The sequence below is a fragment of the Lynx rufus genome, unplaced genomic scaffold, assembly GCF_022079265.1.
Source record: "Lynx rufus isolate CCGP_SWC_20201006 ecotype Redwood Valley unplaced genomic scaffold, mLynRuf1.p SCAF_11, whole genome shotgun sequence".
Lineage (NCBI taxonomy): Eukaryota > Metazoa > Chordata > Mammalia > Carnivora > Felidae > Lynx > Lynx rufus.
Window position 1 is genome coordinate 12,229,497 of NW_025814825.1, and position 21,090 is coordinate 12,250,586.

At 54.7% G+C, this 21,090-nt stretch overlaps 1 protein-coding gene across 1 annotated transcript in view; it reads left to right on the top strand.

Moving 5' to 3' along the window:
- COL13A1 (collagen type XIII alpha 1 chain) overlaps window positions 1–21,090 on the top strand; it is a 142,335-nt gene that overhangs the window by 117,246 nt on the left and 3,999 nt on the right. Inside the window, exons 27-38 of the mRNA XM_047071960.1 lie at window positions 1,851–1,913; window positions 2,962–3,006; window positions 3,375–3,527; window positions 4,127–4,225; window positions 5,832–5,876; window positions 8,590–8,631; window positions 9,537–9,563; window positions 10,489–10,569; window positions 14,045–14,080; window positions 16,877–16,930; window positions 17,944–17,997; window positions 19,017–19,052. Of these exons, the coding sequence (XP_046927916.1) occupies window positions 1,851–1,913; window positions 2,962–3,006; window positions 3,375–3,527; window positions 4,127–4,225; window positions 5,832–5,876; window positions 8,590–8,631; window positions 9,537–9,563; window positions 10,489–10,569; window positions 14,045–14,080; window positions 16,877–16,930; window positions 17,944–17,997; window positions 19,017–19,052 (735 nt within the window). The remainder of the gene's footprint in view (window positions 1–1,850; window positions 1,914–2,961; window positions 3,007–3,374; window positions 3,528–4,126; window positions 4,226–5,831; window positions 5,877–8,589; window positions 8,632–9,536; window positions 9,564–10,488; window positions 10,570–14,044; window positions 14,081–16,876; window positions 16,931–17,943; window positions 17,998–19,016; window positions 19,053–21,090) is intronic.

A 21,090-nucleotide genomic window follows, 5' to 3' on the forward strand; every position in this document is an offset into this window, starting at 1 on the left:
AAGTGCTGGGGCAGAGGGTGAGGGGAGCCCGAGCAGGGGGGTCTCAGGAGCCTCCCCCACCCGGGGTCCCGATTGTCCTCTGGACGGCCGATTCCACTGCGTGCTCCTATGCGTCTCCATAAAGCTGTGTCAAGGAGATTGAGGTAGAGAGGAGGCTGCTCTTTTTTAAGTTTATTTATTTATTTTGAGAGAGAGAGAGAGAGAGAGAGTGCGAGCAAGGGAGGGGCAGAGAGAGAGGGAGAGAGAATCCCAAGCAGGCTCCACACCGTCAGTGCAGAGCCCGACTCGGGGCTCGATCTTACGAACCGCGAGATCATGACCTGAGCCGAGATCAAGAGTCCGACGCTTAACCGACTGAGCCACCCAGGTGCCCCAAGGAGGACGCTTTTAGGCTTCTCGTTTTTCTCAACCTTCAGCCAATAAAATCCATAACCCTAAAAAATCAGTAGCAACTCAACCTCCGCATTTTCACCTTCCCTAGGAATCAATTTCATTTTCTGCACTCAGAAAGCCAGAGAATTCCAAGCCCGGGTTTTACTTGTGCACCTACCAGTGACAGGCCTGTGCATTTTTGTGGTGAATATTTATGGTTAACACAACCACCCCAAGGTTTAAGTTCCATGTGGAGAGAAGAAAGGAGATCACAAAGTTCTCCAACTATTGGGATTTCATTTCACTTACTATTTTTCACGGCCACGTGCCACAGAAGGCTTAGGGGGTGTACAGATCCAGAATCAAGCACCAGGCACGGCATCCCCTGACCCCGGAGGTGGGTATTAGCATCACACGATTCTGGAATCGATGAGCTTCGTTTGGGAACATTAACATATATTATTTGAAGTAGTATTCGGAGCAGAACTTTCATGGAATTCTTGGTTCTTTTAAAATCAACCTTGGGGCGCCTGGGTGGCGCAGTCGGTTAAGCGTCCGACTTCAGCCAGGTCACGATCTCGTGGTCCGTGAGTTCGAGCCCCGCGTCAGGCTCTGGGCTGATGGCTCGGAGCCTGGAGGCTGTTTCCGATTCTGTGTCTCCCTCTCTCTCTGCCCCTCCCCCATTCATGCTCTGTCTCTCTCTGTCCCAAAAATGAATAAACGTTGAAAAAAAAATTTTTTTAAATCAACCTCAAAGTATGAGTTACACACAATAAAACGTACCCACTTTTGGGTAAAGTTGGATAAGCTTTGACGAATGCACATACCCACGTATCCTCCACCCCAGTCACTCCAGAAAGTTCTTTTATGTGCCTCAGGCGTCAATCCCACACCGACCCTCAGCCCCGGGGCACCACGGATCTGCTTTCTGTCACAGTAGATTACACCTGCCTTTCTTGGAGTGTCATTTGAATGGAATCACACTGTATTCTCGTCTGTGTCTGGCTTCTTTTACTCAGCATAATGTGTCTGGGTTTCATCCGTGGCCAGGCAGGAACCAATGCTTGCTTCCTTTTTCACTGCTAAGTAATATTTCATTGTATGGGCGTCGCAGACCTTCACCTGCTGATGGCTATTTGGACTGTTTCCTGGAGGCATTTTTAAGTCCCCGTCAGGAGAGGTCAGAATCATGTTCTTGGAGCCCAGGAGCCCCCAGGGGTGTTCAGAGGGAGAAGAGGGAGAGGCTGTTAGGCGTGGCTGTAGGTCAGTGGGGAGGGGGAGCATCACTCTAACCCAGACGCACTCAGGGCTCATCTGCCTTACACAGTGGGAACCCCATACTGTTTCCTTTGCAAAAAGGATGAAATGTTTGAAAATGATTGATCTCCGGAAACCAGCCTCCACACACACCCCTCTGGCAACAGGCCACCCCTCCTTGGTTGGAAAGTTCCTCCACGGGTCTTTCTTTTCTTTCCTAGGGGCCCCCTGGTCTTCCCGGGCAAATCGGCCCACCCGGAGCCCCGGGGATCCCAGGCCAGAAGGTAACACTTGTCTTGACAAGGCCGGGGGGGGGGGGCGGGCCCCACAGAGGCACTGCGTGTGTCCCTGAGTGCGGAAGCCAATGGGTGACCCTCTAGTGTTCCCTGCAGAGCCACCATGGCAACTTGGCCTGTGACTCCTCCCGCTGCTCCCAGGCGCCCCAGGCCCTACCTTGCCCACGTCGCAGCCACCCCCACACCGGCCACCTCGGCTCTGCTGCCTGACTTGGGCTCCTGTAATCCACAGGCTCCTTTGATGTGCTGGAGCCTGGGTCTAGACAAGCCATGCTCCAGGCAAAACCATGTGGGGCCCCCAACCCACCCATCAGGCGACATGGCACTTAAGCTCCTCCCCGATCTCCCTCCTCCCTCACTCCCTGCCTTTGCTCTTTTATATTCTGCCTCACCCCTGTGATTTTCTCAGAAGACCCTGCACGTTTGCCCCTCTGTCCTCTGCTCATGAGGGCCCCTGCCCTGAAGCTCCTTCCCCTCTTCCCCTACCTTTCCCACTCCCAACTCAAAGGCCACCTCCTCCTTGAAGCCTCCCCTGATCTACCAGGCAGAATTCACTGCCCTTTCCTCTCTGCTCCCCTCATAACCTCACTTTGCCTTGGAGACGTGGCTCGTTGTTTACTGGCCTCAAAGACAGAGACCAAGCCTCCTTTATCTCCCTCCCTGACCTAAAGAAGAGGCTTGGGTTGACGTGAAGATACAGGGAGCTCCCCCTGGGGCAGGCGGGACAGGAGGGCTGGGTTGGGGGGCACTGGGAGACAACAGCCCCCCAGGGAGTACCCAGGGCCCTCAGTGGCAGCACACAAGGTTGTGGCCAAAATGTGGCCTGTGGGGCCAGGAGGCCCGGACTCGGACCTAGCTCCACTCTGCACAGACCACAGGCCTTGGGCACACACCCCTGCCCTGGGGTCCTCACCTGGAAATGGAGGCAGTGCAAGTACATACCTCCGGGGGACCCTGGCACATAGGAAGTGCCCCATAAATGACAGTTATCATTCGTCTCTGCTCTGAGAGTGACCTTTAGTTGTCCTGGTCTCAGGGGGAGATTGGACTTCCAGGCCCTCCAGGACACGATGGGGAAAAGGTAAGAACAGACACTCCCAGACAAGCCTCCGAAGATGGACCTTGACCTGGGCTGGCAGGGGGACCGGGAGGGGGGACAGAAGGCTCTGGAAGAAGCCCAGGTGTGAGCCTTGTGGAGAAGAGAGTAGGGGAGGTGGGGGCCAACCCTACGCAAGCCTGAGCCCCACACTGCCGGCCCCAGAGGAGCCAGGAAGACCCGGCTGGGCTGGGCTGGAAGTTTCTAGAATTCCCAGGGAAAGTGGACAGGCTTGTCGCCTGGGCCAGTCAAGCACTGATCCTTTGGACCTCCTGTTCTTTCCTGTTCTCTCTCTCTCTCTCTCTCTTTTCTCCATTAGTGTATATAATAAGTATTGCTGATATTTTCTAAAGGGACCTCGAGGCAAACCAGGCGACATGGGCCCTCCCGGTCCCCAAGGCCCCCCAGGAAAGGCTGGGCCCACAGGAATGAAGGGTGAAGACGGACACGTGGGGAGCCCGGGAGAAAAGGGGGAGAAAGGGGAGACGGGGCAAACAGGCCCACCGGTGAGTGCTGGGCCGGCCGGGACCCTACCTTGTGACACGTGTATGCCTGCACAGTGTGCCACCCCAGCATGGCTTCCTCAGGGTCCCCACCGTGGCCTGGGCTGGAGACCTGCAGCCAGGAAGTGGGGGCAGGAGACTCAGCTGGGTTTCCCTTCAAGCCCCCCTTTTCTTTTATGAAGGCCAGTTTCCTATCTCAGGAGACTGTCATCTCCTGTGTCCTCGGGAAAGTTGCTGAGCCTTGCAGAACCTGTTCTGTCATCTCTAAAATGGGGATAAGAATGCTTCCCCTGGACCCTTCACTGGGTTGTTGGGAAGGCGATGAAGTCGTAGGTGTAAATGTGCCTCTTTGGAAAGTATGCGGAAGCCTGATACCCCGGAGAGGCTGCAGGTACAAAGAAAGGACCGTACCCAGTCCAGCCAGGCTGCTGACTTGACCTGGGAGTCTTCTCTAGGCCTCAGTGGTTTTTATCTGTGAAATGGGCACCATCCTAGACACCTACCCTTGGAGGAAGGGAGCCATGTGTGCATGCCACGGTTGGTCGCAGAGGCCCACTTGATGACCTTGCTCTTGACTAACAGAAATCTTTGTCGATCTGTAGGGTCTAGACGGCCCAACTGGGGAGAAAGGAGAACCAGGTGGCCAAGGGAGACCCGGAACAACAGGATTGCCCGGCCCGATCGGGCTCCCGGGATTTACAGTAAGGCGAGAGGGCAGGGTATCAAGGTTGTCAGCAGGCAGCTGTGGACGAGGGCATGCGAGCAGGGGCGCCCTCGCTGTGGTCACCAGCCCAGCCGATGCCCGGCCCTATAATGACACTGCATTAACCCCCCGCCCGCCTGGCTGGCCTCAGTGGGGGGCGGGCGTGTTCTCTTGATGAGCAGCTACTCCGTGCAGGGTACTGACTGGAGGGTGAACAGTGGTTCCCACTTCTTCCGCTCACGGCACGGCGGCCCCTGCCTTCAGGCACCAGCCTGGTTCAAAGGCGCTAGAATCTTAGACTCAGAATTCTCCTCTTAGAAGAATAAAGAACCTCAGAGGTCAACCCGCCCCACCTCTGACCCAGCGCAGGAGTCCCTCGGGAGCCACTAACTGGGGCTGCCCCACCCAGATGGGACAGGGGGACAGCTCACGGCCTCCTGACGTGTCCCCTCCAGTGTGGAGCGGGGGACCTGCTCCTGGATGTGGTGTGGGAGCTTCCTCGTCGCCCTCCCACCACGGGCCCTTGCTCTGTTCCCAGAGCCATATTCATTTCTGCAGCTGCGTTGCAAATCACAAGTTCAGCCGCTTAAGACAGCGCGAACCTGTGACCTCAGAGTGTCTGTGGGTCAGGCGTTTAGGCCACCGGGTCTTCTGCCCGGGGCCTCACAAAGCTGCGGTCAGGCTATTGGTCTCTGTTCTCACCCAGGTCCTCATCCAAGCTCTCTGCTGTTGGCATGATCCATGCCATAGTAGGACCACGTGCCTTGCCATAGTAGGGCCGCGTCCCTCAGCTACTCCAGGCTGCCAATGCGGGCTGTTCCCCATGACAGACAGTTCACATTAGAGCAGCTTGCTTCTTCAAGGTCAGGGCCGGCAGGAGTCTCTCAGTGCCTGCTTCCAACAGAGGTGTGTGTGTGTGTGTGTGTGTGTGTGTGTGTAACATATTTCTAACATAACCTTAACATGTGTGTGTTATAACATACACATACACAACATAACATATGTTGTAACATAACATACACACATAACGTGTGTGTGACATATTTCTAACATAACCTTAACATGTGCATGTTATAGTTTGTACCGTGAACTTGTAACATAACCACAGGAGGGACATCCCATCACCTTTGCCAGGTGCCATATTCTGTTGGTTAGAAACAGGTCTCGGGTCACTGTAGGGTCTGCGCACAGCAGGATCCATGCACGGTATCGGCCTCTCCTCCCGTGGGAGGGAACCACAGAGTCTTTTGTTTTTTCTTGATGTTTATTTTTGAGGGACAGAGCATGAGCAGGGGAGGGGCAGAGAATCCCAACGTGGGGCTCGAACCCACAGACCGTGAGATTGTGATCTGAGTCCAAGTCCGACGCTCGATCGACTGAGCCACCCAGGCGCCCCATGGGACCGCAGAGTCTTGAAGACCGCGATCTCAGGGCCCTTGCCGGGGCATCATCCATCAGGCTGACTGCCTCCTCAGCCTCCGAGATGTCCCCCGGTCACACCTAGGCCTAGTCTAGTGCTGGTTGGTTTGTCACACATTTGAGGGTATTCCTGTGCCAGCCTCCCTGAGGGCCGGCATCCACACTGTGGTGTTTTGTGCCCACAGGGGGAGAAAGGAGAGCCCGGGGAGAAGGGAGACCCAGGAGTGGAGGTAGGTTGTACCTGCCCTACCTTCTGTGTCATGGGGGTGGGGGGGGTTGACAGGGGTCTCATCACACCACAGCCCCTCCAGGGTTCCTGTGCTCTAGAAAGAAACCCACAACTGCCCGACACAGGGACCGAGGAAGAAGCTGAACATTCACTGAACATAGAGGCTCGGCCTCAGAGCCCCGGTTCACGGTCTCCCCCTTGGTGTTCACAGAGCACCCGCCATGCTTCGTTCCCGGTGCTAGAGTCTGGAGGTAGGAAAAGAAACAGAACCTTCTCTATGCAGCCAACAGTCCCAGCAGCAAGCATACAATGGTTAGCAGCTCAAGGAGTTAGGTGAGCATCCTAGAAGACGGGGCATTTGAGCAGGGTCTTGAAGACTTTGTAGGAGTTTGCCTAGAAGCTCCGGAAGCAGGCTTTCCAGAGAGACGCGTTATTCTCTGAGAGATGTCTGGTGAAGGGAGGAGGACACAACAGTGGAGAGGAACTCAGGATGGAAGTCAGGTTCTCACAAGATGAGAGGGATTCGGGCCTATTTGTAGGCTCAGGGAAAGAGCCAGGAAAGCAGCAGGGCTCAGTGGTATGTGAGGGAGAGGACGTTTGGTGGGTGGGCCTAGGCCACCCAGACAGAGCCAAGGAAGAGACCACCAAGGCTTCCCAGCCCCCAGAGAGGTCCCCTGCCCCTGGTCACCTTCAGTGTCACCAAGGCCCAGCCTCACTTAGGGAGACAAACCTGATGATATGATATGGTTACCGAGGCAGACGTGCATGGTCTCCTAATGGAATGCTCCGAAATGCGGGAAAAACCACACATAGAAACGTTCCTTCCAGAAGTATTTAAAGTACAAACTGGAAACAGGCTACATTTCTAACAAGAAGGAAATGATTCAATAACTTATGGTTGATAATTCTACTGGTAATAAGGGTCCCCATGTTTGAGAATGTTTGTGCCAAGCACTGTTCCGAGCCCCAGCTGGGGAGGAACTCATTCCATGCCGTGCAGTCGCCATGAAAAGGACGCTTGTGGGGAACGTACTCAAAAAATAGAAAAATTTTTTCTATTTAAATGAAAAACCAGCAGAGAATCAAATTATATATATATATATTTATTTATTTATGATAATCATCATAAATATATATATATATCATGTATATGTATCGTATATATATAATTAATGATAATCATCATTAAGTACGGACGTATTCAAATACATTTTACGCCACATCAAAAAAGCGTGGAAGGAAATAAGGCAAAATATTAGTATTCAGATGTTTATTCTTTTTCGTTCTTTCAATCCCTTGTAATTTACAAAGGATTTTAATGGGTCTGTTATTAATTATTTTATTTTCCAAATTATCATACGGTAAAATCGACGTCTGTATAGTTCGTGAATTTTATTCAATACATAGGTTTGGGTAGCTTCGACCACAATCAGGATACGTGAACTACTTATTTATAATAAGAAAAAAAGCAGTAAACTTTTTCACAAAAGAAAATCGAGTTTCCAGAGGTTGAGCCGAGAAGTCCACAGACCCAAGAGACATTAGAGGTACCAGTTCTGTCCGGTGTAGGGAGCTGCTCTCTGATGGCCTGGCAGAGAGGTCACACCCCGGCCACACTCCCTGGGATTCTAACCCTGGGAAGCCAAGAAGAGCTTCAAAGTTGAAATGGGGTGAGCAGCTCAGAAAGGAGCAGGCAGGACTCCCCCTTGCCTGCTGGGTGACTGACTGTGGGCAAATGGATGTCCATCCTGATCAGAAACAGAATCTGCAATGAACAGCATCCTCCACAGAGAGAGAGAGACCCCCTGGGTCCCTCCCCCTTCCCTGCCCAGTGTGAATCTGTTCTACTTCACTGTGCCTTCAAGGGAAGCAGAGACCAGCGGTCTCTGTTACAGACCCGAGGAGACTTGAGGGACATTTTTCCAAAACTGCTCAGCGTCCCCCCCCATTCCACATAACCAGTCTCTGCTCCTTGAAGCCAAAGATCTCAAATTCAAATGCCTGCAAGGACCAGGCATGCAACAAATGAAGGTAAAGGTCGAGGTCAAAGACAATAGGGGGTGGTGGGGACTGGGGTCGACGGGAGATCTCATGCCCCAGAGGGGAAACCTCTTATTCAGCTCTAGGCAGTTGTTGCCATGCATGAACAAGAGTCTTAGTGCTGCCAGATGTTTTTTTTTCTTTCTTTCTCTCTTTTTTTTCTTTTTTTTTTTATAAGTTTTTTTTTTCAACGTTTATTTATTTGTGGGACAGAGAGAGACAGAGCATGAACGGGGGAGGGGCAGAGAGAGAGGGAGACACAGAATCGGAAACAGGCTCCAGGCTCCGAGCCATCAGCCCAGAGCCTGACGCGGGGCTCGAACTCACGGACCGCGAGATCGTGACCTGGCTGAAGTCGGACGCTCAACTGACTGCGCCACCCAGGCGCCCCTCTCTTTTTTTTTTTTTCAAGAAAATCTGGAAGTCTAGACGTTTCGACAGCATTTCCTGGCAATGTTTGGGTTTTTGGGTTTTTTTTAAATATTGTACAGGTTAATCAATTGCTGTGAGTTTCTGCCCTGTTCTAAGCCTTCTTTTGGGAGACAACATGCTGGGCAGTTCTGTCTTCCTCCGGCTTTGCAGTCAGTCCCCAGCTGGACCCTGAGCCATGTCACAAGGAGAGGCCGCTTGGAGCGTAACAGGCGGTGGGCTAACCATCTCCCTTTGGATTCTAGGTTCCTGGGCCCCCAGGGCCAGAGGGGCCTCCCGGACCTCCGGTAAGTTTGGAGGGCTTGTCAGCGTTTCAGTCCACTCTAACCGGGCCCCTGACATCCCCTCGCCGCAGCAGTCACTGGGGTCAACCTCAGAGGCCTCAGGTCACTGTCATGGCCTCCTCCCAGGGTGGGATTTTCTCAACCGCAAACCCCTCCCTACTCCTTTTCCTTCCCTTGCTAAACAGGCACCACCTCAGTGACACCAAGGAACCTGGGCGTTGCCGGGTTTCCCGGAAATAGTTGGGTGGCCGGGCAGCCTTGGGGTCTGGTCCCATGGCCCTGCAGGAGTCCCTCTGTCACTAAGCTCTGCCCTTGGCCATCAGGCGTCTGCTCTCCTGCTTCCTCTTTCTGCTCTCTGGCCAGCAAAATGATCTAGATTAATTTAAGACCAGCCCCAGTGGATCGGCCTTTCCATGGTTACAGGTGATAAGATGAGGCCTTTATAAGCTCCCCAAGCATCCTCAACCAACAGATGCTGGTCCTTCCTCTGTGGGGTTCACAGTCCCCAGGGCACTGTGTCACCCATTGTCACTGGCAGAAGTAGGAGTAGTAATGATGAGAGTAGCCAACATTTCTTGAGACTTATTGTGTGCCAAACACTGCTCCAAACACTTTGCAGATGTTAATTTATTCCACTTTTGCTGTGTTCCTTCCAAATCTTCCCTTCGTGAGACTCTAGGTCAGCTGTGGGGGTTACAGAGAGACTCTCTGTCAGTCCCTGGTTGGGGAGCCTGGATCAGACCCCACCCCAGGGAGGCCCAAGCACAAACCCCCTTAGCATCCCCTCTGCTTCCCCTGGGCAGGGACCCCAGGCCCTTGCTCTTTTGTGGTCCAACTTGTGGACAAGGTATTTTTGACTTAACCAGAAATGCTGTTCTGAGACACCCCTGTTTTGCTTCCAAATGCAGGGACTCCAAGGTGTTCCTGGACCAAAGGTAAGAAGAGGTCATGTGACAAGTGCTGGAGCAGGGGAAGGGGCAGGGGGTGCCGGTGAGGGCTGCAAAGGAAGAAAGTCCTTCAGAGACAGGTGGCCCAGCTGACCCCCTCCCTAAATGGAATCGCGTGACCCTCTAGCCAGTGGCTACAATCAGGACAGAATGAAGTCCTACAGTCCTTTTCACATCCATCATTGACACTGGGCAGGCTTTGGATTTAGAATTTTCCCATCCATTAATCCACCCAGTGAGTGACAGGTTAGATTCTTAGCAGATGATGAAATCCCTTTCCGTGTAACCCACCCCAGATCCTTCACTCTCCTTGAAGTTTGGGCGGGAGACAGAGAGGGGTGTAGTGTGGGCCCCCTCCCCGGGTCCAAACCCACTGGTCTCTAGCCTGGAGGTCTCCCAGGCTCCCCCCTCAAAAGCATTCCAGCTGGGTAAGAGGGGCTGGGCGCTGATGGCCTACTGGCCCTTACTTCCTGCCCCAGTATACTTCAGGGGACTGTTGGGCAATTTCTTGTCCCACTTAGTTTGCAAGCCTCGGGGTTCCCATGCTGGCATTTCAGGCACCTGCCAGTGTCTGGAGGGCCCCACTTTTGCTGCTATACAAGTGGTCACTTAGGCCCAAGCCCCACCTGGAATTGCCCTGTGGGCTTGTGTCCACCCCCTTTTCTTTGGGGGACCTCCCAGTCACCATAGGCATACTGAGGACTCGAACTGAGGGAGAGTCAGGCTAGGAATTCAAGGACTCCTGGAGTCTCCAACCTGCCATCCCTGGGCCAGCCACCTCCACCGCCTCCCTCCTTCATCCTCTACCTGCCCTCATCTCCCCAACCCAACCCACCCTCCAGGATCCCAGAACGCAAGACTGAGGTGGCTGAGATGTGCCCATCTGTGATCTTCCCCCCTCCCTTTCCTTCAGGGGGAAGCGGGACTGGATGGAGCAAAAGGAGAGAAGGGTGTCCAGGGAGAGAAAGGAGACCGAGGGCCGCTGGGATTACCCGTAAGTATCTCAGAGCCAGCAGCACCGTGAGGAGCCCAGCTGGGTGGTCCTGAGGAGGCCGGGTGGTGTATGGGACCCCAGGAGAATACTGCTGCAGGTTCTCAGGCTCTGAACATCCCTGGACTCCACGTGGTTTTGCTTTCCTACCCCGGGCGAGGTCATAGCCTCTAATTCCCTTACCGAGGGCTCCCTCTGGGCCAGGTCCTGGCCTGGGTGTGGGGGGAATAGAGAGCTACATATAACACCCCCCCCCCAAGGAGCACCCAGCTGGAGAGCCACAAATGGCCTGAGAACAGCCCCTGGCCTACATGTGCCTGATTCAGAGGCAGTAAAGCTCTGCCTTCCTGGGAGCCCAGCGTAAAGGACCTGGGGGCAAGGAGACAGTGAAACGTCTTCGTCTCTCTCTTATTTTCCTACTGAGACCCGAGCAGAGCCCCCGCTCTCTGCTCTTAAGCACTGGCCATGGCAGAAAAGCCTGTACAAAGGCAGATTCTCTGGTCCCAGCAGGCTAAGGCCTTTCAGATCTCTCGTAGCAGGCTGCCCTGAGATCAGATCCCAGGTCAGGGCGAGGGGCCGCTTGGGAGGCATCTACATTTCCAGACGTGGGGCCCGGCCTGGGCGAATCTCTTGTCCCAAACTCCAGGGGGCTCATGGCCTTGTCACCGCCTCGCCCTCCCTGGAGCCCTGGGCTTCATCCTCCCTCACACCCCAGAGGGGCTGGCACTCTTCGTGGCTTGGTTTTCTAGAGCTAGCATGGTCATTCGCGGTCCATCTCCTCATTTTACTGATGGCCCCAGAGAAGAAAGAGGGTCACTTGATGGCATATGTGAAGTCAGTGGTCAGGCCACGCCAGAGGCTGCTCCTTCACTGAGGCCACAGCCTCGAGAAGGGGCTCATTCCAGCCACTGGGGCTTCCTCTGTCCCAGGCACAAGGCGAGTTCCCACCCCGGGAAGCCGTAAAGAACAGCTTTGTTCTCCAACAAAGAGAAACCCAATTACCCCAGCTTGGCAGGGCTCGAAGGTCTGATTAATATAATCACAGCAACCAAACAGCAAGAGCGAAAGGTATGATTCCACCCTCATTAGCGCATCAAATGTAGGACCATTTAAGGAAGGAGCTGATGTACCTGAAAGAAAACTGATGACTTGAACAGACGTTTTCCTGTGTCTCAGGCTATGTCCGGCATGGTTAAATGCTCCTTACTGTTAAAGAGCCTTCCCGCCCCCGCTCAACCACAGATCTCTCCTTGCCCGCCTTCATGGCCCCAACACCCTAGTGAACACTGGGGACTGGAGCCAGGGGTTGAAATGCAAATGGCACAGAGACCAAACAGGTTATATAAACAAAGAAAGTGCCAGAGGAAAGACAAAGTGCCAGTCTACCTTCAACCTGTCAACTTTCAATAGCGAAACGGGCACAGGGAAATACTTTTGCTAGCTTAGGAAAACCACAGAGCAAGCATATTCACAGCTGGCAACAGACGGGGACTTCGGAGAGACAATAGGGAGGAGTGGGGACTGTGGCCATTGGAGACCATGGGTCCCTTCTTAAGGAAAGCAGTCCCTCCTCAGTTCAGCTGACTGTTGCCTTGGGGGAATGAGGGTCCAGTATTCTGGATAGTCTCATTTTTCAAAGGAAGCTGGACATCTGGCATTTTACATGAAATCTCCCCATTTTCTAACGTGAAGTCAAAATTCCTTGCAACTCTGCAGATTGTGCAAAATATGTCAGTGGCCCACATAGGCCCTGAAAACCTCCAGTCTGTGTCCACTGCTCCAGATCTCTCAAGACAACTCAGTATTAATGCTGCATAGACAAAGTGTGTGGGTATTTAGCGAAAGCTCTGATTTTCGGCTTCACCGCAATATTGTATGCCATATGGTAGGAGTCTGCTTTTCTAGGACATCCTATTCAGTTCTTCCTGTTTGCCCTACAGAAGTGGTTCTCAGGGCTGGCTACACACTAGAGTTGCCTGGAGCTTTCCAAACATGCCATTACTCCCAGCCTCATTCTTGGAGACTCTGGTTGAGTTGGGGTGGGGTGGGACCCAAGCATCTGTATTATTTGACATGTTCCCCCAGGAAATTCTCATGTGGCAGTGGGGTTGAGAACCACAGCTTTCTAGGCTGTGAGTCAAGATCATCCTGGAACTTTTGTGATTCTAATACTGAGAAGGAAGTCCCCGGAAGACCCTACTACCCAGCACCCTTTCCCCTGCCCTTCCTTGCCGGGGGGGCATCGCCCCACCGTACAATCCTGAGGCCTAGGCGCATTTCTTTTTCTTTTTTTTTTTTAATGTTTTAAATGTTTATTTATTTTTGAGGGAGAGAGAGAGACAGGGCACATGTGGGGGGAGGGGCAGAGAGAGAGGAAGACACAGAATCCGAAGCAGGCTCCAGGCTCTGAGCTGTCACCCCAGAGCCCTACCCGGGGCTCGAACTCACGGACCGCGAGATCGTGACCTGAGCGGAAGTCGGACACTTAACCAACTGAGCCACCCAGGCACCCTGGCCTAGGCTCATTCCTGAACTGCTGGAAGCAGTTTTTAAGAACTCAGTCCTTACGGGGCCAGAGTGTCTCCACTGCCTTCTCTCACATTGGAGTCATTAGACAAATCCCCCCCTGGTTTTTCTAGATGGGTCTCAGGGGCAGCTTCCCAGCCTATTCCCCTCTCATATATCACTGGATGCTGCATTGCAAATGGTCTTAATAGCATCCCACCCGCCAGCCAGTTTACTCCAGGGCGTACGTGGCCTTAGACCTTTGTCGCAGTCAGCTGCCCCCAAAGCCTTCTTCTATAAAAGGGCCCTTGTTTGGGACAACACGAAAGGATCGAGTTCGTGCTGAGTTTTGCAAACTGCAGTGCCAGAGAAAGGTCAGGCATCGTTAGCACTAACATCCGAGCCCCAACGCTGGAGCAGAAGCAGGCTGGCTTCTCCCCCAGGTTCCCAACTCAGTACTGACTTCCTCAGGGTTCCCCAGCATGGCCTGGTCTCAGCAGCTGTGCAAAAGACGCTGGGAAGACAACCCACCGTCCACACAGGCTTGTCCCTCTGCGGTGAGACTGGTCCTGGGGAAGGGATGCACTACCTCTGGTTCCAGACTCCTTCCCATGAATTCTCTTTCTGCGTCCCTTTCTCCGGGGCACTGGAAGCCCCTGGGAGAGGGGTTTCTGAGAGGGGATAACAGGCGAGAGGGAAGCAGGGGGCGCTGAGGACCAGAACGGCCATCTGCACGGATCTCCACCGGCCTGCTCAGCGGTCGGCCACACTGCACCCAGTGTCCGTTTTTGTTGGTTTCCGTGTGAATACCATTACCTGTCCTCCCAAGCCTATTTCTCCCGTTTTGTTTGATTGCCAGCATTTGTGTCTGTCCAGAGTCACTGCTTCACTCACCTCTTCCCTCCCCGGTCCCTTTTTCTCCCTCCCGTTCCTCCCCTCCCCTTTTCTTGGTCAAACTGTTCCCTTCGTCCAGGGAGCTTCAGGTTTGGACGGCAGGCCTGGGCCACCGGTGAGTGTCGCTTCTCCGTTACCCGTCATCCCACCCCACCCCACCCCCGGCCTGTGACCCCTCTCGTCTGTCCCTGTCCCGCTGTGGCCTCGTTTTCCCCGTGAGTCATGCCTCATCCCACCACCAACACCAGAAAGGTACCGTCTGCACTCAGTTCAGAAACGCTTATTCGGGTCTCTCGGCCAAAGACGGATTGGCCTTCATCTGAATTCCCCCGGCCATCGTGTGAACCCAGGGTCCTCAAATCTGAATTTCCTGACTGCCGGGCACGGGGTGGAAGTCTGCTCCAGCGGCATAGACTCTGTTTCTCGCGGAGGGCCGAGTGCAGCCTGGGAGCCCAGCCCCAGGGGTCGGGACCCTGACTCACGCCCACCAAACACAACAGTGTCTGTATGTGCCTGTCATGCCGTGTTGTCTTCATGCTGTGAGCTCTGTCCATCTCCTGTCTGCCCACAAGGGCTTCCTAGTCCTGTGCAGCCCCTGTGGAGTGTACTGGGGTGAGGACAGGTGTAGCATCTAGGATCACGTGGGACGGTCCCAGCTCAGTGTTCGGCAGGCATGTTATAGCCACTTCCGGTGGTGCCGCAGCGGCCCCGCGATTCAACAGGGGGCTTATGCAGAGCAAGTCAGGAACATCCGGGTCCCCTCTTCATTCTTTTCTGATTCCAGAAAACAGGCATCACTACTCATGACTAGAAAGCGCCTGGCCCTTCTTCTCGTGACAAACAGCTGAAGCATCACAAAAAGAGTCTCTCCTCTCCTCTCCACCTGCCAGGCCCCTCCCAGAGCACCCCGGGAGGTCTTTAGGGAAGCGGCTTTCCCACTGAAGCCTGTCACCTTCCCAGGGTATAGGGATCACTGACCACCGAGGGCCAGGAGGCTGAACTTCCCTGCCCGGGAGCCGTCACCAGAGCTGTGGGTGCGCCCGGCCCCTTCCAGCCAGGGAGTCCCCGCCCTGCCTTTGCGGGACACTTGTGAGGCCACGGCTGCATGGTCTGCCTAGAAGTCGAGGTTCTAATGAGCTGACTGGAATGGCCCTCAGGGGAAAGCGAGTTTGCAGGGTTTCATTTGTGGAGGTGCAGGATATCCACTTGGGGTACAGGCCGATGTCAAAAGCACAAAGGCAACAGTGGGCCTTCTCGGGGCCCTGGAGGTGGACCTCACAGCTGGTGCAGTGGGAGCCCAGAGCTTCGAGAAGGAGCCGCAGAGCCTCATCCCAGTGCACGTGTCCTCACCAAGCAGAGGCGGTGACGTGGCTCAGCCGAGACCACGGCCCTTCCAGAGCCCCTCTCCACCATGCGTTTACGGAGGCGACACTATACCTGCTCCCACACGGAGACTAGACCTCTTTTCCAGGCATCATTCCGGCTTCGCTCCTCCCCAGTCCCTCCCTTTTCATCCTCCTCATGCCTAGCGCACCTTCCCCAGGTGGCCCGTCAGGCGAGGGGGATGATCTGTGGCTGGAATCAGAGAAAGCAAAACCGTCCTCACAACGCGCTCTGTTCTTCCTGGATGGACGGGGGAGCAGTGCAAATTCAGAGATGCTGTCCCCTTTGGGCCCCAGGTTTTATTTTCCCTCATTAAATCAATATCACAACCTTAAAGGAAAAGTTTTATGGGGCAAATAACCCTGCCCAGCCAATACTGACATTTATTGGTGCCGAATGCGTGACATACATTCAACTGTTGTAATGGGCAGGGGCCTCAAAAGCAGATACTCGTATCATCATCCCCATTTCACAGGGAGGAAAATGGACCCTCGGAGAGCCCAAGAAACGTCTCCAATATCGCAGAGCTGAAAGCCCTGAAGCAGGCCAGGGACTCCGGAGTGCCGTTCTGAGCCTGATCGGGCCTCCTTCATTTTTGAGGCGCCCTTGTGCCACCTGCCCAGTCCTCCCCCCGTAGTTGCAAAGGGGGCACCGAGAATGTCTTAGCGCTCTTTTTCTTTTCCGAGTGAGGTCAGTCAGCGTTTCCCCCAGTGGCTCGTGCCCCAGAAAGCCGCGCACAGGCCAGCCCCTCGTCCTCAAGTCCTTGTCTGAGCAGGAAATCTAAACACCGAGGCCGAACAACGGGAAAGCTCTGAGATGCACACTTCGTCCAGTCCGGGTGGAAACGGGGAACCTGGCGAGGATAATTGTGTCACAGCCAGCCCCGCCCCCACCCCCACCTCCCGGCAGCCCCGATTCGGGAGCCAGCAGGGCACATCTCCCGGCCAGGACAGCGCTGGCACCCGTCCGAGGCACACTGCTTCACTGTCCGGTGCAGCCTGCCCCGCGGGGCCTGGGAGCGGGTGCAGAGGCCCGGCCGGAGGCGGGAGGCCCGGGGCGGTGGGGCGGGTGGGCTAAGCGGTGGCTGAACGACCCTCCCGCGCCTGCCTCTGTGTGTGCGTCTGCATCGGTCTCTGTGGCATGAAGCGCCTCCCGCTGCATGTGGAGCTGCGACGGCAAGCAGGTGCCAGCCCGTGCCCCCACCCCGGGGATGGCACCCACCCCTCCCAAGCGCTTCAGGGAGCAAACTAAGCAACAGTTCTACCGTTTTCAGCCTTGGCAAGCTTGGTGGTGAAGCGAAAGGGTTCCCCCCCTCAAATCTGGCTCTGAGGCAGGGGGATGCCTCTCTCCCCGAGGCCCCCCACCCAAACAGGAACCCGCCCCAGTCGAATGACTGCCCTGAACGAGCCTGGCCTCGCCAACCCTGAAAATGGGCCTCTGGACCTTGCTCATCTCCAGCGCCGGGCGGGGCTCCCGGGGCTCCCCTTGGCACCGGCCCCCTCACGTCTGCTTTCTTTCGCCTCCCCAGGGTACTCCAGGACCAGTCGGAGTTCCAGGCCCAGCGGGACCAAAGGGCGAGAGGGTGAGTGCTCGGGAACCCTGCACACCAGGGGGGTGGTCTGCACACCAGGGGCAGCGAGTGTGAACACCAGGAGGGGGCCAGCGCCCCGGCCCGGGCTCAGCCGCGGGTCCTTGGCCCCACCCATTCCTCCTGGAGCAGCCGGTACCTCCTTGTCCTCTCCCAGTGACCCTCACAGCAGCCCGTGGGGGAGCCGGCCGGCCTGGGTTGCTCACTTGATAGCTGTGAGCGGACAGACGGACAGCTTCCCGTGCTAGGCTCCTAGTCACCTGGCATTAGTCACAGGCTCAGTCTGGCAAGGTCCCCGGTGCTGCTGGGACCAGACACACCTAAACCCTGTATGATTGAGGAAGACAGCATAGAACGGAGTGCCAGGTGGCATAAGAAAATCCTGGCAGTCAGGAAGACGGGCGTTAGGCCAGCTCCCACAGTCACGTCTCCCAGCCGCAGCCCGGGGAGTGGGCACGTGCGGTGCCGGTGGGGGGCTCGGCTCAGGGGACGAGGAGGGCTGCCCGTCCCGTCCGTCAGCTCTTCCCCAACCAGGCCCGCGCGGGGCGGGTCACCGGAGAGCCGCTGGGACACTAGACCTCCCCCCTAGGTCACAGGCTTCCCTGAGATCACAGCTGCTTTGGGAACCAGGATGGCTGCTCTCAGAGGGGAGAGTTGTGGCTTCGAAGAAGAAATCAAAGCTCTTTGCCTCTTCCCCACCTTCGCTGTGCATGCTCATGTCCTGCTCCTTGTTCCCCTCCCCGGCTTCTGCTTGAGGGCCAGCAACTACCTTCAGGACAGTGTCCGGTCTTTCCAGAGGGCCTCGGGGGATGGGCTCTGCTGGAGGGAGGGAGGCGCCGAGGCACAGTCCACACCAGTCAAGCCCTCCGCTCAGCCCTTGCTTTGCAGTGACGGCTCTTTGAGGGGACTGGAGAGGTTTCCTGGGTTTCACACAAAAACAGAAAACGGTTGATGGAAGGTTGTTGCCCCGTCAGGGAGGGCTCATGGGTTTCTCTCTCCTGTTTCAGGGCAGCAAAGGCGACCTTGGGATGACAGGACCATCAGGAGCGGCTGGGCTTCCTGTAAGTGTCGTGGGACGGGAAGTTTCTCTCCGCCTATCCCTACCCCCAACAGAGCCATCGTCACAACAGAAAACCCGGAGCCCGGAGCAGACATCCAGAGCTAAGCCAGAACGCTGATTTCTGTGACAGAGGAGGTTGCCAACAGCCAACTGGCCGTGGAACTTCCCTGCTGGGCACTGCTCGAGGCAGTGCTTGGGACGCGTGGCCCCCGTTGGGCCTCAGGTCCTGAGGCATGAGGCAAACGCATACGAGCCCCTCCCGCTGCAAGCCTCTGTGTTCCGTGCAGTGGGGGCCTCACAGACGAATGTGTCAGCGGCCCCTGCCGTCGAGGAGGGGCAGAATCAAATCCACAACATCGTAATGCCAGAGGGAGAGGTTTCATGAGAGGGGCGGCTCTCCCAAGAGACAGCCTTCCCAATTACGGCAGATTTTCCCGTTGGGTTGTTATAAAAGTCGGTCGCCCGAGAGAGCCAGGACCTTTGTTTCCCACCCACTGGAAGGTGGGAGGTGGTAATCTGTTCACCAGTTCCATGCCCAGGCAGCTTTGCTCGGGCTAACCCTGGCCGGTCCTTGCCTTGTGCCGTTCCCCTAGCTAAAGACAATGGAGAACAGCCTGTGCCTTGAAAAGAGGGTATGAGCAGCTTTGGGGTCATTTCTCTAGCAAGAGCCTGGCGGGAGAGCCATGCAAACACCTCTTCTGCCAGGAGAGCTCTCTGTGTCCAGGCCGTGTCCTCAGCACCTGGCACTCATTAGCACGAGTGAGCTAGAAGAATAGAGCCACCGGCCCGGGCCTCGGCTGCTGCGAGAGAAAACCAGGACCGTGTTCTTGGCTTTGCCCATCGCTCATTATTTGTCTCTAGGTCAAGCCCCTTTGTCCCCCTTCTGTAAAATGGGGATAGTTAAGCCTGTCTCTGATGAATCAGACATCAGTGAAGACCTTTATGATCCTGGAAGGAAGGACGGGATGGCCATCCTGCCTTTTCTCATTAACGCGTCTTCATTTGTGCGATTTATTACAGGGTTTACATGGACCACCCGGGGACAAAGGAAACCGGGTGAGTCTGAGCCTTTGCACTCTGGCTCTGCTTACTAATGTCTTCATGATGTGGTGGAATGATCAATTGGGGATTCCTGACCCAACATGGGCAGATACAGTTTTTCCTGGCAAATCATCCTGAATTAAAAGGCTTTATAGTGAGGGGCTCACTGTGTAGCACGCAGGCAGCCTGAGGCCTAATCCTGAAATAGAAGCATGGATTTTTCCACAAGACAAGGGGAGACTGAATCCCAGGGTGGCCATCAGATTAGCATTGCCATCCAGCAACGGGAGTCACGTGCCCAGCTCTCCCTAGGGTGCCCTGATAATGGACCCCTAAATGGTATTTTCTGAAACTTAGTTTCGCCAGGCATCCCAGGCCACTGGTGAGAAAGAAATAAATTCCAGTTCCAAGCACAAGCAGACAGCTGTTGTAAGCAGCCAACCCTTTAAAAAATCATCACAGCCATTATTTCTCTTGGAAAAAGTCAGCAGGACCATGAAATGAATTGCACCTCCCGAGGTCCTTTGCTGTCCCCTTGGTCTCTGCCGTCATCAGCAGGACACAATTATTGAATGTCCACAGCACCCATGGCCATGTGATGGTACACGGTGGATGACACAAGACGCCTCTGGGCCCAGCAGGGACCATTTACCTACATCCGACCGAGAGATGGCCACCGGGTCCCTTCATAGAACGTCTCATCTGCTGTTTCCTCCCAGTGGTTCTCGGAGTGTGGCACACAGCTCTTGGAGGCCCAAGCGCATCTTCTAGTGGGTCATAATATCCAAGGGTCTTAGAGGTAGACGAGAATGAGTGGGGGAACGGATGGAGAACAGGCCAGAATGACGACAAAATATACTGAGCTCACGCAGACAGAGGCACAGCAGATAGCTTTCAAGCCCTGGTCTTCTGGTTGATCTTCGAGCACTGATAACCGTGTTCATGGCTAGAAAGTGCCAGAATCTGTATGCTTATATCTTGCTTATGTCTTCTATCCTGTCATTTCAACTTAAGGTGTATTTACTGAACTCCTTCTATCCCTAAATTGTCCTTTCTGGCAGCAGGTCAAAAGCAACTCCATTTGTTCTGTGGCCTCTATAAGTAAGAGGAAGCAGGCAGAGGGACCCCTACTAAACTGTCCGCGGAAAACCAAGTCTAGAAATCACCGGAAGAAACAGACCTACTTTCAGAAATGTGCTGGCTGTTCCGGCGGGCTGGGAAGCCCACCTTCCTGACTGTGACCACCAAAAAAATTGATCATTCCACCTCTTAGCTGGCACACTAATTCCCTTTCTAATTTATTTCTACAGTGCTCTGGTTGTCTTTGTCATACTCAATTAATACTTTTTGAACTATTTCTTAAGACTTTTCCAGTTGGCTTGAGGCAGTGAGCCATTTGGAGGCTGCAAAGCCAGTCCTCCGGTGGCAGTGATCGTGTTGCCCTAGACGTGGAGACAGGCAGAGAGATGCCCTTGTCCCAGCTGGAGGGGTGGCAGGAGGCTGGAGGTGCTGATGTAAGGGACTGGGGTTGCTGAATGCGCCAGTGAGGTCCCAGAAATCCACGGGAGAATATTTCTTCTCCACGACTCCTTCCTAGCTAAAAGTTTTACACACTTTCCCCTGCCCCACCCATAAATTAGCAATATGCCACTTAGTAAAAGTCAAGTCCGGCAAACGGTCAAGTTGCACAAACCCGCTTTCGGGACAACTGACTTATTCCGAAGAGCGGGTCTCTGAATCAAGGAACAGCTTGTGTCCTCTATTCAAGAGATCTGACGCTCGGGATGCCAGAATGTGCTGGAAGAGCTCCCCCTACATCTCACCTCCTCAGACAGACCTCTTTCTACCCCAGACCCTAATGGACCTTTGGGGAGAGATGTAGAGGCTTGGTGATAAAGCCTTCGAAACAAAGGAAGTTCCAAGCACAGTCAATGCTTTGCCATGGACAGTTTTTTTCCCTTAGGCTTGAAGCTCAGAGTATTGACCCTTCGGTCAAGGGAAAAGCCCAGAGGGGCTTAGATGACATTCTAGTTAGAAGCCCCACTGTTGCTCA